Genomic DNA, 14583 nt, shown 5'->3' with positions numbered 1-14583 from the left:
GAGCACTGGAACACAGACTCAGGAAGCGTGGTGTAAACATGAACAGACCGCAGCTGTGGGCACATGGGGACGGGCCCCTGGTTTCACTGTGGGCTGGAGCAGGGTCTCACCATCAGAGCAAAACTGACTTTATTTCAGCACTGAATTCTGCTCGTTTTCCCAGTTCTCAAATCTAAAAATAAGCCTTTTATTATAATTATTATTATTATTATTATTTATTGATTTACTCATTTAACCGGGAAGGTCCTGCTGAGATGCAATATCTCCAGGTCAAGATAGGCAGCAAGGAACACATTTACAGAGAAATACACATCACCACACATCAACAAACAGAAAACACACTTTTTATTTTTTATTTACATCAATAACGTGTTATTCGCAAGAAAAATTAGCAAGAAATCAAGGTTCTTGTCATGGTCATGGATGGTAAGCACAAATTAACCAAAAGACAAAGAACAATTAAAGAAGAATTAAGATTTTTAAGAATTAAGTATTTTTTTGTGGTTATAAATTAAGACTGAAGCAAATAACAGTCTTTAAAATTGCTTAAAATGTATTATATAAAACAATGAACAATGATATAAAAACAATAAAAATAAGAAAGAAAGGAAAAAAAACAGGATAAAAAATACATATATTAGGGCAGTTACATAAATTTGAAAAGCTTTAGAATGTGTATTGTTTTTATAAGCTTCTTATTTTATAAAACTTTGCTAAGATAATTAACAGATTAATAATATACGTATGTTTATCAGAAAAAGAAGGGGTTTGAAAACAAAGTAAAATATCATGAGGTTCTGAATTAAGGGCTTTGTTTATTTATTTATTAATTTGTTGTTATGTCTATTTTAAGCCAGCAGGGCTCTGCTCCAGGGACACAGATACATAACCATCACACAGACCCTCAAACTACACACTTTAATTATTGCTCCACACGCTCATTTGATAAACGTGTGGGTTTAAAAACAAACAAACAAAAACAGTACAAACAGCTAACTGTATGCCTCTCCTGACAAGCACCAAAACAAAGAAGAAGAAGAACAACAACAACGCTACAGAGTTTCATAGTTTTCTATTCCTAGTTTTCGCACTACAAGTTCAAACTCACAACTCAATCTGCTGCTGTGTTTACGAGTCAGAGCCGCGCATGCGCAGTTGGACGGAGTCAGAGTCAAAGCCGCGCATGCGCAGTAGGAAGCGCAGCGGCCACCTTGGATAATACCTGAAGTGAAAGTAGATTTAGTGCTTTTAGAAAAGAAGAACAAAGACGTGTCAATTTTTGACTCACATACTATACAGGAATATATTAATAATTATTACAGTTATATTCAGATTCACACAGATGCATCAAAGAATTTAGTTAATAAGATAGGAGTGGCTTTTGTTGTTCCAGAGTTTCATATTTCAATAGCAAAGAGAATAAGTGATAATATATCAGTATACACAGGAGAAATGTTAGCAATTCTGTTAGCATTACAGTGGATAGAGGAAATAAGACCATTGAGAGTTATAATATGTTCAGATTCAACTTCATCATTAGTCAGTTTACAGAACAGTCATTCAAACAGCAGAGCCGATATTTTAATAGAAATACAACAAACATTATATAGAATTCAAATGAAGGGCATTGAAGTTATATTTTTGTGGGTACCAGCACATATTGGAGTCATAGGAAATGAAATGGCAGACAAGGCTGCAAAGGAGGCCACAAAAAGAGAGTATGCTGAAGTCACAGTTAACATCATGTAAGATGGAAATGAAAAGCATTATTAAACAGAGGTTGAAGGAAAGGTGGCAAAAACAATGGGAGGAAGAGAGGAAAGGACGGTGGTTTTACAAAATTCAGAGGAGAGTGGGAGAAATGAGATGTGCAGGAAGGAGAAGGAGAGAAGAGACAATTATATCGAGACTTAGATTTGGGCACACAGGGTTAAACAGCACTTTATTTAAAATAGGTAAACATAACACTGGCAGATGTGAATATTGTGAGCAACAGGAAACAGTAGAACATGTCATGATACATTGTAAAACATATGAGGGAAAAAGAAAGGAAATGATCCAAAATCTTAAAAAGGAAAGAATAAGTTTTGATTTAGTAGAAATTCTTAGAAAAAACTCAAAAGATAAATGCTACGGAATTGTTTTTCATTATCTTAGAATAATAGATATGATTGAGAGGATTTGAGACTTAATTTTATTTTGTTGATTTTATTTTATTTATTATTATTATCATTTATTTATTTATTTTTGTTTAGAATAAAGTAAATAATAGACATTCAGATCCACACTCCATACCAGTCGGTGGCAGTAATGCACCATTACGTTGTGTGCGCCAACCGCCAAAAAACTCAAGAAGAAGAAGAAGAAGAAGAAAGAAGCGCAGCGGCAGCATGGCGGGGGATTGGAGTTTTTTTTTTTTTTTTTTTTTTTAACAAATTGCACAGGGGATACAGTATCAAACACAAAAAGATAAAAAATAAAATAAAAAATAATACAATACAGTCAGAGTAAAGCAAGGCAGTAGATAAGGGATAGTCTACAAAAAAAATTAAATAAACAATTCACAAGAGATTCATAGACATTACAAATAAATAAATAAAAAAGGCGGGGGATTGGAGTGGATTGGGTGGGTTGGTGGAATGGCTGAGTTTGGACGAATGAGGTGTGATCCGGGAGGTGCAGGAAGTGACGTGAATGAAGGAAATGAGATTGAGGTAGACACGAGTAACGAGCGAAATTCAAACAACGAAGAATGGAGGATAGTGAATCGGAAAAAAATGAAAATAAAGCAGAGAGAATCTGATGGAGATAATGGAGAGGAACAACAAAGATCAGAAATTAAAGTTATTCTGCGATTTCAATCTCCTTGTACATCAAATCCCTTGAAGGTTAGTGATGCTATTCACAAGCTGGTAGGTGACGTGCGGTTTGTTAAAACTTTACGAGATGGGAATCTACTGATTATATGTAGAGATATAGTACAGCAGCATGGATTAATGAAATGTAAATCATTGCTTGGGAAAGAGGTTAGGCCACAAGTTTGGGAAGATAGAGGGAAGGTTATGGGTGTAATATCTGGAGTGTCAACTGAGATAACTGAAGAAGAAATTAGGGTTAATGTCAGAGGAGTGCGAGTAACGAGAGTTAAACGATTACCTTTCACAAGAGATGGTGTTAAAGGGCCTAGCCTGTCTGTATTGTTGACGCTAGAGGAAGACAAAATCCCTGAAAGAATTAGAATTGGGTATGTCAGCTATATAGTAAGGCCATATATCCCTCCCCCAATGAGATGCTTTAAATGCCAGCGTTTTGGGCACATTGCAGCAGCCTGTAAAAGTAAACTCCGTTGTGCCAAATGCGGAGGGGAACATGAATACGGGAAATGTGAGAGGGGAGTTAAAATCAAATGTTGTAATTGTGGAGGAGAGCATAGTGCTGCCTACAAAGGATGTGATGCACATAAAAAAGCGGTTCAAATTCAGAACGTGAAGGTAAAAGAAAAGCTTACATACGCTGAGGCAATTAGAAAGATAAAATCTAATGACAGCAATAGTAGACCAGCACTTGTGACTCAACCCCCAGTTCAAAGCATAAATAAATGCTGCAATGTTACCAAGGATACACTTATAGTGGAAAAGAGAAGATTTGTAGCGTTTATGGTAGAAATCATCAACTGTTCTGCTCAAGCATGTAGCCGAACAGAGAGAACTAAGATAATAGCAAAAGCGGCAGAAAAATACTTGGAAATGGAAGAGATGTCAGTAGAGATCATTAATGCAACACTTATAACGGGGATATCAGATACACAATCAACATGTGGTGGTGGAGATTAATGATGTTAACCATTCTACAGTGGAATGCGAGGAGTCTAATTGCAAATGGACAAGAACTAAAACAGCATATTCAGGAGCAATCAGTTAAACCTAACATTATTTGCATTCAGGAATCTTGGCTAAAACCCTCACTTGAATTTACATTGTATGGCTATACATCAGTGCGTAACGATAGAACCCTTGCTATGGGTGGTGGAGTAGTCACATTCATCCAACATGGTGTTAACTATAGAGCTATCAACAGTAGTGAAGAGCTTGAGATAATTATAATTGAGGCATGGGTTGATAAAACAAAAATTAGAATTATAAACTTTTATAATCCTTGTCAAAAAATAACTAGGGACATGTTGGATAGTGTATGTGATGTGGAAAACTCCAAAGTTATAGTATGTGGAGATTTTAATGCATATAATACCCTGTGGGGATGTGATAGAACAGATAGAGATGGGTATACCATTGAGGAGTTTATGGACGATAATCAGTTAGTGTGTCTAAATGATGGAAGAGGTACTAGGTATGATGTAGCTCATGGTGTAGAATCTGCAATCGATCTTACTTTTGTGTCGCAACAACTAGCAGGTACTTGCATATGGGATGTGAACAGTGATAATGCAATGGGCAGTGATCATTATCCTATTTGGATTAAAATAAGGAGTCAAAACATTAGTCTTGAAGAAAATTGGATTTCAAGATGGAGAATGAAAAGGGCCAATTGGGGGCTGTATAATTTTAAAACGAGCAGCAAATTAATTGAAGTCATGCCAAATTTGAGTGACGACATTGAGGAGTTGAATAATATGATTATTAACATAATATATGAGTCAGCAGAGGAAACAATAGGTAAAACATCTGGAGTAAAGAAGAAGAAAATGGTACCATGGTGGTCTGATGAGTGTAGAGAGGCTGTTAAAAACAGGAATAAAGCCTTTAAAAGTGTTAAATCTAATCATTCATGTTTTAATTTATTGGAGTATAAAAGAGCACAGGCTAAAGCCAAAAGAATCATAAGAGAAGCTAAAAGGAAGTATTGGAGAGATTTTTGTAGTAATATTGGGACAGGAATTAAAATTAATGACATATGGGGAATGATCAGAAAGATGGGTGGCATAAGAAGGGACTTTTCACTACCAGTATTAAGAGATAATGGCACTGAGGCAGTAACCAGTAGAGAAAAAGCTGAGATGCTTGCAAAATCCTTTGTAAGCATACATAGCTCACAGAACCTCTTCAGTGAAGAGCTAGATATAAGAATAAGGATCATTGAAGAAAATAAAGATATGCTGGGGATGGAAATGGCGGGGGAGAGTTCACTAGATGCAGAATTCACACTGTTTGAACTAAAAAGAGCATTGATAGGTGTTAAAAATACCTCACCAGGGAGAGATGGGATATGCTATAAAATGATTGAAGAAATATCTGATGAGGCAAAAAATTTGATACTGGTTTTATATAACAAAATTTGGGAACGAGGAAAACTGCCTACTGGGTGGAAACACTCAGTAATAGTCCCTATAGGGAAACCAGGAAAGGATAAAATGAATGTCAAAAGTTACAGACCAATAGCATTAACGTCTAACCTTTGTAAACTCATGGAGAGGATGATTACTAAAAGGTTAGTGTACAAATTAGAAAGCAGAGGGCTGATCACACCATATCAGAGTGGATTTCGTAATGGAAGAACAACTATGGATCCGGTAGTCTGCCTGGAGAATGACATGCGTAAAGCACAAGTTAACAAAGAATCTGTTTTGGCAACCTTTTTTGATATAGAGAAGGCTTATGATATGCTGTGGAAAGAAGGACTTTTAATTAAGTTGAATAAAATGGAAATAGGAGGTAAAATGTTCAACTGGATCAAAGATTTTTTAAAGGATAGAACCATAGAGGTCAGGATAGGGTCTGAGTCATCAAGCACATACACAATAGAAAATGGCACCCCACAAGGTAGTGTATGCAGTCCAATTCTGTTTAATATAATGATTAATGATGTGTTTGATGGAGTGAACCAAAGAATAAACAGGGCATTATATGCAGATGATGGAGCATTGTGGGTAAGGGGCCGTAATATTGACAATTTACAGCAAAGGATGCAAACGGCAATTAGTCAGGTTGGAAAATGGTCATTTGACTGGGGGTTCCACCTGTCAGTGGAAAAAACGCAATTCATCTGTTTTTCTAAGAAAAGGGTAAAACCCACAATAGATCTTAAGATATATGGACAATCTCTCAAACAGGTTAATGACTTAAGATATCTTGGTGTGTGGTTTGATAGTAAACTTACTTTTAAAAATCATGTTCAGAAAATGGTAGACAAATGTAAGAAAGCAATCAATATTTTAAAGTGTCTTTCAGGGTATAACTGGGGGGCGTCAGGCTCTTCTTTGAAAAGAATTTATATTGCATTAATCCGATCAGTGTTTGACTATGGAAGTACAGTATACAAAACAGCAGCAAAAACTACATTAGCTGAACTGGACAGGGTGCAGGCCAAAGCTCTCCGGCTGTGTAGTGGAGCCTTCCGAACATCACCTATCCCAGCACTGCAAGTCGAAGTAGGGGAGATGCCTTTAAATCTTAGGAGGTTAAAACTTTCTCTTGCATATTGGGTAAACTTACAAGGGCATGAAAATACACATCCTACAAAACCGGTGTTAGAAGAAGGCTGGGAATATGGTCGCATTGTGAACAGTAGTTTTGGATGGAACAGCAATAAAGAGGCAGCTGACATGGGAATCAGTACTATACCTTGCAGCAAAAATGTTAAATTGAGCACAATTCCACCTTGGTTTTTCTGCTATCCTGTAGTTAATTTAGAAGCTAAAAATATAATCAAGACGGGATTGTATCAAAGTGTACAGCAATACATAGAAGTAATGTATGATGACACAGTACAAATATTTACAGATGCATCCAAAGAACCAGCAGGTAAAACAGGTGTGGCGGTATACATTCCTAAATATAAAGTTATAATACAAAAAAGAACCTCAAACCACCTCTCAATCTTCTCTGCAGAGATGATGGCCATCATAATAGCACTACAGTGGGTAGAAGAAGTGAAGCCATATAAATCTGTGACTGGGAAATCTGCATGCAGACAGGATCTTTTAGATGAAGTTCATCAGATAATTTTCAGGATAACTCAACAGAAGCTAATATTAGAGTTCACTTGGGTTCCAGCGCACACAGGTATTGAGGGCAATGAGAGGGCAGACAAATTGGCAAAAGAAGCACTTAAAGCAGAACAAGTAGAAGTACAGGTTCCACTTAGCAAATCAGAATTGAAAACAATAATTAAAGATGGTATTCATAAACTCTGGCAAGATAAATGGGATAAGGGGGAAAAAGGTAGGCATTTATATAGTATTCAACAGAATGTAACAGTTAAAATGATCAGCTCACTTTCACGACAGGAGGAAACCTGGTTCACCAGGTTAAGGTTAGGACATACAGGACTGAACAGCGGCTTACACACAGTAGGGAAACATGAGACAGGAATGTGTCCATATTGTACAGAAACAGAAACCGTGAAGCATGTACTTCTGACATGTAGGCAGTACTCTGAAAAAAGAGAAATATTTAAGAGGATAACAAAGAACTCTGTTACTTTGAGCAACCTGTTGAGTCTACCTGGAACACAGTCTACAACCAAAGCAGTGATAGAGTTTATAAAAGAAACACAATTAGCAAGAAGACTTTAGCCCAATATATATATATATTTTTTTATTATTATTAATATTTATTTATTTTTCTTCTCTGGAGGTTTGAGCTGAAGTTGAAGCTGGAGGAGCTGAACACGCAGCGCTAGCTGAAGATTGGGCTCTGATCTTTCTTTTTTTTATATATATATATTCTTTATGACTTCCCAATGTGATCACACCTCAATCCAGTAGATGGCGGTAATGCACAAAGATTGCAAACTGCCAATAAAATTCACTGAAGAAGAAGAAGAAGAAGAAGAAGCATGGCGGGGCCCGCACCGAAACACGCGCTGGAGATGGTAAATCAAGCTTCATTATTCACGCATTCTGTTTTTATGATTTTATTACATGACAGTATGAAATACATCACATCCTCTTCACCTCTGGGTCAGATGTGTGTGTGTTGTTACAGTAGAGTCGCTGCAGTTCCTCGTGTTTCTAGAACAGATACACATTACATTAACACAAACACCTGTACATTACATGAATAGTGTTGACCTGTCTAACTCAGATGAGCACACACATAACTTAAAACAGAATACAAATACTGTTTTAGATAAATATTAGGCTTAACGTTACTTAAAAAATCTAGTCTGTCAATAAGATAAAAGACAGATTAATGTCATGATGTCTGTGAAGCTATAACTAGAATCAGACATTTCAGGATAGGTGTATACTGTACAGATCTTCATACAGTTACTGTACTTTCTGAGAGCAGAAAACTGTAAATCATATGCAAAAATATAATATTACCATGTATGTGCAGATGAACAAATGTGCTAACATTTAGTTTGTGCTTTAGTTTTCATTGATTTCTATTTAGAATTTAGCAGTATTAACTTTTACTTTATAAAAATTGTAGCCTAAGTGTTTTTAGAACATAATATTTATATTTTAACCCTTATTTTGCACAAAGTTATTCTTGTTATTTTGCTAAGCAGAAGTGATTCATTAGCAGTTATGAGTAAATAACTAGAAGTTAACTGTAAAACTATTTGTGGAACAATACAATCAAAGAAGATAAGAAATGGCAGTTTGCACCATTTTAAGACAATAATAGTTGAAGTAAAGTGAAGGTGGATAGCAGAGACACAGTACATTCATGTGTTGACTTAACCTTCAATGTGCTCCTTGATCAGAGCACTACATTATGCATGTGTTAACCCTCGAGGGGCCTTATGAGACATAATAATAAACATTAAGAGCAGTTCATAGAAGATACTGAGAAATATTAGCGTAGATGCCATTCTTCTAATGATGTAGCAAGTACATCAGGTGTTATGGGAAGTGTTCCCGGTTCCGGTTTACCTAATTAATACAGCCTAAAACTCCTTTAACGGATTAGGATATTAAAAGCATGGTGTTCTGGTGCTGTGTTTGTGCTTCAGGTGCGGTCGGACGGAGCAGACGAGGGCTGTGTGACGTTTGTGCTTCATGAAGAGGATCACACGCTGGGAAACTCTCTCCGGTACATGATCATGAAGAGGTCAGACACCGCTGCACAGCGATGAGAGCTGCTCACAGATGCATTTATCTGATCAAAAATACAGAAACACAAACTAATCCTGCTAAATATTATTAGAATCTAAAATAATGGTTTCTCCTTTAAAGATAATGATGCTCATGATTTCTGAAGATCGTGTGACACTGAAGACTGGAGGAATGATGCTGAAAATACAATTAAACGTATATTAAAATAGACATGCACTAAAAAATACAAATAAAATTAAATGCAATTAAAATACACTTTAACTGAGATTCACAAGATCTACAATACTTAAGCAGTTTATTTAATCTCAAGTCTCAGTGAAATACTGCGTTTTCTCTCTCAGTGATGCTCAGATGTTGTCTATCTAGGCAGCTTACTAGGTTTAGAAACAGCCGACTCTTGCTGAAGCAGCTCATCTCTCAGCTCCGTAGCCCAACCGATGATACACTGTGTTTTTAATACATCGTTTTTACGCCAGAGCTGTCAAACATGTGTAGAGATACAATGATGTTTCCACATAACAACTTACAACCCTCTACGGACACCTTGGCAGTTGAATCGCCATTGGCTAGTAATTATTTTAGTTTACTCTCCAGTCAGTCAAGCTTTATAATAATCAAGTATCATTTAAGATTAGAACTTTAGTAATTAGAAGTAAACTTGATAACCATGTTTGAATGCTTATTAGTCGTTTTAACTGAACATTTTAACTGGGCTGGTGGTGGTGCTTTTTTCGGTCATTCAGTGTTTCTGTAAAAAAAATACAAAATAAAAATTAAATTGGGGAAAAAAAACCTTACAAAACAACTGATAAGATAAAACGATTCCTATAAAAACTATAAAACACACTAAGGATTACTAAGGATTAATGAGCTGCTGGATTCATGAATATTAATCAGGTTTTGTGTGTTTGCTCGAACTGATTAGCTGAAATCAAAACAGGGACGATAATAGGTGAGCGCCAGCCAATGAGATTGCCGTTCACGCATTAGCTCCACCCACTACCGGAAAACCCAGCTGTTCTTAAAAGCTGGAGTCTTCCATAGGAACGCCGTTATTTTGAAAGGAAAATACAACAAATAATATTGTTTAAATGTAGCACGTCAATCCCATCTCTCTCTCCCTCTCTTTCTCTGTGTGAGTGTGAGAGAAAGCGACGGCGATTTGTGCTCCTTAACACTAGAGTTCATTATACCGGTGTGTTGCGCATCCATTGAGGAAAAAAAGCACAGATCGCCTGACGGAGAGTCAGACTGTTCGCGAGTGAAAATATCTGTGCTAAACTTAGCCTCCAACTAACACACTGGCGAGTAAAATCAGAGAATTTATTAGACATCGACTAATATTAGACATCATTCAGTAGCCAGAAGGAAGATTTCGTTGCATATGAGAGTGATTTACTCGCCACAGAGCTAACTTCTGAAAAAGTACTTGAAGACTGGAAATAAAATGCATCCCCCGGACAGCAGTTATTAGACACGCGACCGATAATACTGTTGGTTAGTTTGCTTATTATGCCGTTAAAAACGTAAAAAGATAAACACAAACTGTCCATATAATCTAAAATGTTGCAGAATGCTGGAGGAAAATGAACCGGGGTTTGACAGAGACGTGACAGTATGCGGAAACTTGTGAGCGATAAATTCAACTCTTCACGCGATCTTGTATATCATGAGCGCGTGCTATAAAACGTACTGTAAATAACCAACAGATATATCACTCCGCCGGCGACACTAACTTCAGCTGCAAACACTGTACTGGGAACAACGCCGCCGTTTCGAGCCCGGTTTACACCGCATTTCTCCACGGAGCTGCTTCGGATGATATTACACTTTATTGTGTGTTGTACACACACCAGGGATGAAAATTAATTTTTTTTTGTCCACCGGCCGGGTGAAACAGTATGCTATTGTTATTTACCCCCCACGGTGGCCGGTAGGTGAAGCGAGTTTACCCGCCACAACACAAAAACACCCGCATTTGGCATCCCTGGTGCACTCTTGTCATAAATTAATCCATTACTTTTCCTACATCATTTTTGGCAAAAAACATTGGTAAAATAAGTATTTGGGAGTCTTAGACCTTTCCAACGATATATCGTTTGTCGAGATTGGATTTAATTGTAATATAGTGAAGTAAATGTAGGCGTCCCGTATACGGGACGGGGTGAGTTTTAACTATGTCTAAAAGGGTAATATTTGATCTGTTTGAGGTGTGAGATGTGGGAACGGTGAAGAGAGAGAGACACCAAACATTCTAGCTCTAATCAGACAATACACTCTAGCACTATCTTCTATTACATGGGATTGGACCAAATATATGTGATCTTCTTTGTCTAATGTTGCAACAAGATTTATTTATTTGTGTGTGTGTGTGTGTGTGTGTGTGTGTCAGCAGTGCTCAGTCTGAGTCGTGTGTGTGTGTGTGTGTCAGCAGTGCTCAGTCTGAGTCGTGTGTGTGTGTCAGCAGTGCTCACTCTGAGTCGTGTGTGTGTGTGTGTCAGCAGTGCTCAGTCTGAGTCGTGTGTGTGTGTGTGTCAGCAGTGCTCAGTCTGAGTCGTGTGTGTGTGTGTGTGTGTCAGCAGTGCTCACTCTGAGTCGTGTGTGTGTGTGTGTGTGTGTGTCAGCAGTGCTCAGTCTGAGTCGTGTGTGTGTGTGTGTGTGTCAGCAGTGCTCACTCTGAGTCGTGTGTGTGTGTGTGTCAGCAGTGCTCACTCTGAGTCGTGTGTGTGTGTGTGTGTGTGTCAGCAGTGCTCAGTCTGAGTCGTGTGTGTGTGTGTGTGTCAGCAGTGCTCACTCTGAGTCGTGTGTGTGTGTGTGTCAGCAGTGCTCACTCTGAGTCGTGTGTGTGTGTGTGTCAGCAGTGCTCAGTCTGAGTCGTGTGTGTGTGTGTGTCAGCAGTGCTCAGTCTGAGTCGTGTGTGTGTGTGTCAGCAGTGCTCAGTCTGAGTCGTGTGTGTGTGTGTCAGCAGTGCTCAGTCTGAGTCGTGTGTGTGTGTGTGTCAGCAGTGCTCACTCTGAGTCGTGTGTGTGTCAGCAGTGCTCACTCTGAGTCGTGTGTGTGTGTGTGTGTGTGTGTCAGCAGTGCTCACTCTGAGTCGTGTGTGTGTGTGTCAGCAGTGCTCAGTCTGAGTCGTGTGTGTGTGTGTGTCAGCAGTGCTCAGTCTGAGTCGTGTGTGTGTGTGTGTCAGCAGTGCTCACTCTGAGTCGTGTGTGTGTCAGCAGTGCTCACTCTGAGTCGTGTGTGTGTGTGTGTGTGTGTGTGTCAGCAGTGCTCAGTCTGAGTCGTGTGTGTGTGTGTGTGTGTGTGTGTCAGCAGTGCTCACTCTGAGTCGTGTGTGTGTGTGTGTGTGTCAGCAGTGCTCACTCTGAGTCGTGTGTGTGTGTCAGCAGTGCTCACTCTGAGTCGTGTGTGTGTGTGTGTGTGTGTGTGTGTGTGTGTCAGCAGTGCTCACTCTGTCGTGTGTGTGTTTCTGCAGTCAGGATGTGGAGTTCTGTGGCTACAGCATCACACACCCGTCAGAGAGCAAGATCAACTTCCGCATTCAGACGCGAGGTGAGAGACTGACGGACAGTAACCCTGCTCTCTGTGGCACAGGGGAACACAGCAGGGGGGTATTCCAGAACGCAGGGTTAACTTACCGTGAACTAAACCCTGAACTCTTGGTTGATTGACCCCAACCGTGCTGACTCGAGGTATGTGGATCCAAAAACACATCCGGGAGTAAGTTCACTCCACTCAGAGTATGTTCCTGGTTAAGACTCAAGACACTCTCAACTGAGCGACGAATCGACGAGTCACTACAGAAACAGAGCTTAGAAAAAGCCAAGATGTTTCTTTCTTCTTCTTTTGTTCATTAGTTGTTTACATGCTTAATGCATATCGCCACCTCACTGATAATCTTTAATCCTTGAGAATGTGAAGTATATTCCTTGTTTTATGCTAATTATACAGTAAGTCATATCAGATATGTATTTTGATTTAGAATTCAGACATAACCTGCTTTCTGGAGCACCCCCCTGGACTCACTTCATGTGTTTGAACTGAAGCATGTTTTAGATACAGCTCTGATCGCTCTCATGAGTGCAGCAGTCAGTCAGAATTTTACTCTCATGGTTTTGAGAATAAAAATCCAATTTAGATGAGATGTTAAAATCTGTGAAAGCTTAAAATATATTTCAATAATAATATTGAATGTTGGAATTCTGCAAATGCTACATTTTATCAGTGTTTAAAACAAAGAAGTTGATTTCAAACTATTATTAAGCTTTTTAAAATGATCGTAGTGGACAAACCTGCCCTGATCTCTCTCGTGAAGCTGAACCCATTAGATCAAATCAGACGCTGAGGAAAGCAGGGATTCCAGTCCAATATATATGTATATAATTGGGCACAATGCATTGAATAGGGTTGGTTGTAGCCTATGACTGTTCATGATCTGTGTGGTGTTGTGCAGATGGGATGGCAGCGTCTGAACCCCTGCGCAGCGGCCTGAATAACCTGACTGAAGTCTGCAAACATGTGCTGCACACCTTCCAGGTTAGTCCTGTGGCTAAAATAATGATTTATTGTTATTATGTTGAATTGAAAGGAATGTTGTCATATGGTGAAATGTGATTTGGTTCTCAGACACTGATTCTGCAGATGCATTAATGTCTGTTTGTCTGGGATCTTGATTGAAACAGGCACGGATGCAAGCGTTCAAGGATAAAGAGGAACCCATGTCATGAAGATCAGGACACGCTCAGGATGGATGCATGCTCCTCTAGCATGGATATGTGTTATATTATGTTCATTAACATTTGTAAACGGTTTGTGCCAGTGCACTAAAACCCTACTCATCTCACATCTTGAGGAGAACCAGTTTTGATTTTGTTTGTCTTTATGAAAATATTTTCTGAGAGAAATACATGTGATAAGATCACACAAGGAATTCATTTTCAGATATAGAAATCACAGATGTGTTTTGGATTATTTTTCACATTATCATAATAAATTATACAAGAAACAAGTCGTGATCTCTGATGATTTATGGTCATTTTCTATTGTTTTCTTTTAATTCTATAGTTAAAGAAAAGCCCTTTCGTGTTCTGTGTTAACCTAACTGAGACTTGTTATAGCACTTATATATCATAGTTTTGATTGCTTCTGATGTCCTCATCTGTAAGTCGCTTGGGATAAAGGCATCTGATAAATGACGTAATGCAATTATATGATCTGATCTGAATTATAACTGATGATTGAAGGGTTCACTTCCACGTGTTAGTGAATCAGATGCTGTTCAGATTAGATCAGAGCTCATTCTGTGGCTCATTTCTCTGGATGTGATTCATTGTGATTCATGGGTTGACAGCAGTAGTATAAACACAATATAAAGTAATTCTAATTATCAATATTTCTATATTAAGTTTTTTAAATGATTTACATTTTTATAAAACTGACTGTTTGTTAAAGATGGTTATTTTTATATCAAACACACAGGCCTGTAGAAAGATGCATAAAACAAATCCATGAAGAAAACGCTCAAATAATGCATCTACCACCTGACTCTTATTTTATAACTA

At 38.2% G+C, this 14583-nt stretch overlaps 1 protein-coding gene across 1 annotated transcript; it reads left to right on the top strand.

The window, feature by feature from the left end:
- Positions 1-1137: 1137 nt before the first annotated feature.
- On the top strand, positions 1138-13901 carry polr1d (RNA polymerase I and III subunit D). The gene is made up of 6 exons (XM_059516827.1): positions 1138-1164; positions 7785-7830; positions 8920-9017; positions 12498-12574; positions 13476-13558; positions 13705-13901. The coding sequence occupies exons 1-6, from the start codon at positions 1148-1150 to the stop codon at positions 13747-13749; spliced, it is 366 nt and encodes a 121-aa protein (XP_059372810.1). The 5' UTR covers positions 1138-1147; the 3' UTR covers positions 13750-13901.
- Positions 13902-14583: the final 682 nt, after the last annotated feature.

The sequence above is a fragment of the Carassius carassius genome, chromosome 29 (assembly GCF_963082965.1).
Source record: "Carassius carassius chromosome 29, fCarCar2.1, whole genome shotgun sequence".
NCBI classification, from domain to species: Eukaryota; Metazoa; Chordata; class Actinopteri; order Cypriniformes; family Cyprinidae; genus Carassius; species Carassius carassius.
Note: the sequence above shows the minus strand (reverse complement) of the source record. Positions and strands in the feature narration are given on the sequence as shown.

Excerpts from the sequence above, each read along its gene's own strand:
- polr1d (XM_059516827.1), top strand. Across the intron at positions 7,831-8,919 it reads CGAAACACGCGCTGGAGATG|GTGCGGTCGGACGGAGCAGA; the intron begins GTAAATCAAGCT and ends TTTGTGCTTCAG. Across the intron at positions 13,559-13,704 it reads ATGTGCTGCACACCTTCCAG|GCACGGATGCAAGCGTTCAA; the intron begins GTTAGTCCTGTG and ends TGATTGAAACAG.